The 2,444-nt window shown below is 40.5% G+C and overlaps 1 protein-coding gene across 2 annotated transcripts in view; it reads right to left on the bottom strand.

The window, feature by feature from the left end:
- The window catches only part of flt4 (fms related receptor tyrosine kinase 4), a 193,546-nt gene extending 192,211 nt beyond the window's left edge, over nt 1–1,335 (bottom strand). Inside the window, exon 1 of one of the 2 annotated variants that reach the window (XM_036970533.1) lies at nt 839–1,335. In XM_036970533.1, the coding sequence (XP_036826428.1) occupies nt 839–896 (58 nt within the window). In that variant the 5' untranslated portion in view covers nt 897–1,335. The remainder of the gene's footprint in view (nt 1–838) is intronic. The other variant, XM_036970532.1, reaches the window with a different exon arrangement.
- Between the last annotated feature and the right edge of the window lie 1,109 nt (nt 1,336–2,444).

Below are 2,444 nucleotides of genomic sequence, written 5' to 3'. Positions count from 1 at the left end.
CCCTGGGTTTTCTTGATTAATTACTGCCAATGATCTTTAATTCTCTGTCTCTCTTTCTAACCACAGTATTGTAGGACGTCCCAAATGGCAACATATTCCCTATATAGTGCACTACTTTTGACCAGGGCCCATAGAGTTCTGGTCAAAAGCAGTGCACTATATGGGTAATAGGGTGCCATTCGGGACGCTTGTAAGACTCCCCGTAGTGACGGTGCGTCCTTTATCTAATGAATTTATCTTTCTCCACAGACCATCACATTGTGGTCCGGATGTCAACGCTGTTTTCCCATTCATTCATAAGTAAGCAATCATAATTTTACAAGCGATTGTTTTACAAAACAATTCATAAGAAAAGCCCGTTTTAGGTCTCTAGCTGAAGATCGACAAACTCATATTCACATGGAAAACCGTAGTTTTAGAGGTAGGATACACGTAAAAATGAATTGCCTATTCATTAGCTTAGGAAATCACAAAAACAACTTCATAACTCAATCTTTCTTTTTAGGTGTTTTTTAATTGACCAAGCACAGGGGCCAATCAGCTGTAGAAACAACAACGTATGTCATATCACACTATGATGTCAGTGAATATGAGAATGAAGTTGTCCGGCTGAGTTGGAGAACACTTATTTGAACTTAGCTAATTAAATATAACATGACATATATAGTATTCCTAAAATAATGGGTTATTATCCTAGTCCACATCTGTTACAAAACAACACACGATAAAGATTCTATCAGAATCCCCACACCAACCCCCCTCCCCAGATGTGCGTGTTGCCGGGATAAACTTTTGACTGCGCTATCCAAAATCGAACAAAGCGTCTTTCTCCACTTACCTGAAGAAGCAGCGATCCCAAACCAAATCCGACAGAAACACGTCAAATCTCTCTTCATTTCCAATTCTCCAGTCCTGCGAAGGTTTAACCGATTATTATTTTTACTACAAAACGTCGCGTGTTTGAGGTGTTGACTGCAAGAGCCGCAGAGAAAAAGGGGTCAAATAAAACTCGGTGAGGGATAACGGGACAAACTCAGGTGCGCGTAGTGTGGAAGTGGGAAGCGGTGACTCTGTCACTAGAACCGCACGAGGAGGATGTGCTGGGTGAAATGGAGAAAACTAAAATAAACCTTTTCCTATTTCCCTGTTAAAAAAAAACCAAAGGATGAATCAAGTCCTGAATGGACCCACAATGGTTTCCTTTTCCCTCGCTCGTGACTGGCACGCACACATAGGACACACACACACGGGCACACGCACACACACGCCACTCTCGTTCATAAAACAGGCTAAGCCTTCCAGTCACCGTGGAGGAATCCCACGAGAAATGTCCTTCCTGGAGTGAAGATGTAATCCCAACACTATATTATTACCACGTTAGACTGCTTCATTTAACTGGTATGTCACTGTTGCTTCTCTTGAAATTCAACACTGCACACAGCCAAGTAATTTACCAATTCACAATTTTCAACTTTAACCTTAGACATACATAGGCGAGTTAATGACAGTTATATCCTTGACTCAGTCTCCTCCATTTATAAAGAATTGTAAAGAATTACACAATTTCCCAAATTCAACTTGTACTTTTTGACATTTAAAATCGTTAATGGGAGTTTTATCCTTTACTTGATTTAATCCCTGTTCAGGATCATATGACAACAATAACATTTTTGCAGAATTGAAAACTTGCTTTAATGGTTAACAATATACAATTAGATTCTGGTAAGGTCATGCCACAAACAAATATGTCTGTCAATATCAATTTCAGCCTCAGAGATCTTTAAGTCCCTTAGAGATGCTACAGGGCATCCGGAAAGTATTCAGACCCCTTTCCCTTTTTCCACATTTTGTTACGTTACAGCCTTATTCTAAAATGGATACAATACTTTTTCCCCCCTCATCAATCTACACACAATACACCATAATGACAAAGTGAAAACAGGGGTTTAGACATTTTTGCAAATGTATTAAAAATTAAAAAATACATTTTCTACATAGTTATTCAGGCCCTTTCCTATGAGACTCGAAATTGAGCTCAGGTCCATCCTGTTTCCATTGATCATCCTTGACATATTTCTACAATTTGATTAGAGTCCATCTGTGGGAAATTAAATTGATTGGACATGATTTGGAAAGGCACACATCTGTCTATAGAAGGTCTCACAGTTGACAGTGCACGTCAGAGCAAAAACCAAGTCATGAGGTCGAAGGAATTGTCCGTAGAGCTCCGAGACAGGTTTGTGTCAAGGCACAGATCTGGAGAAGGGTACCAAAACATTTCTGCAGAATTGAAGGTCCCCAAGATCACAGTGGCATCCATCATTCTTAAATGGAAGAAGTTTGGAACCACCAAGACTCTTCCTAGAGCTGGCCATCCTGCCAAACTGAGCAATCGGGGGAGAAGGGCCTTGGGCAGGGAGGTGACCAAGAGCCAGATGGTCACT

This window comes from Oncorhynchus mykiss, chromosome 31 (assembly GCF_013265735.2).
Source record: "Oncorhynchus mykiss isolate Arlee chromosome 31, USDA_OmykA_1.1, whole genome shotgun sequence".
In the NCBI taxonomy this organism is placed as follows: Eukaryota; Metazoa; Chordata; class Actinopteri; order Salmoniformes; family Salmonidae; genus Oncorhynchus; species Oncorhynchus mykiss.
The sequence above is the reverse complement of the archived record's forward strand: the minus strand, read 5'-3'. Positions and strand labels throughout refer to the sequence as shown.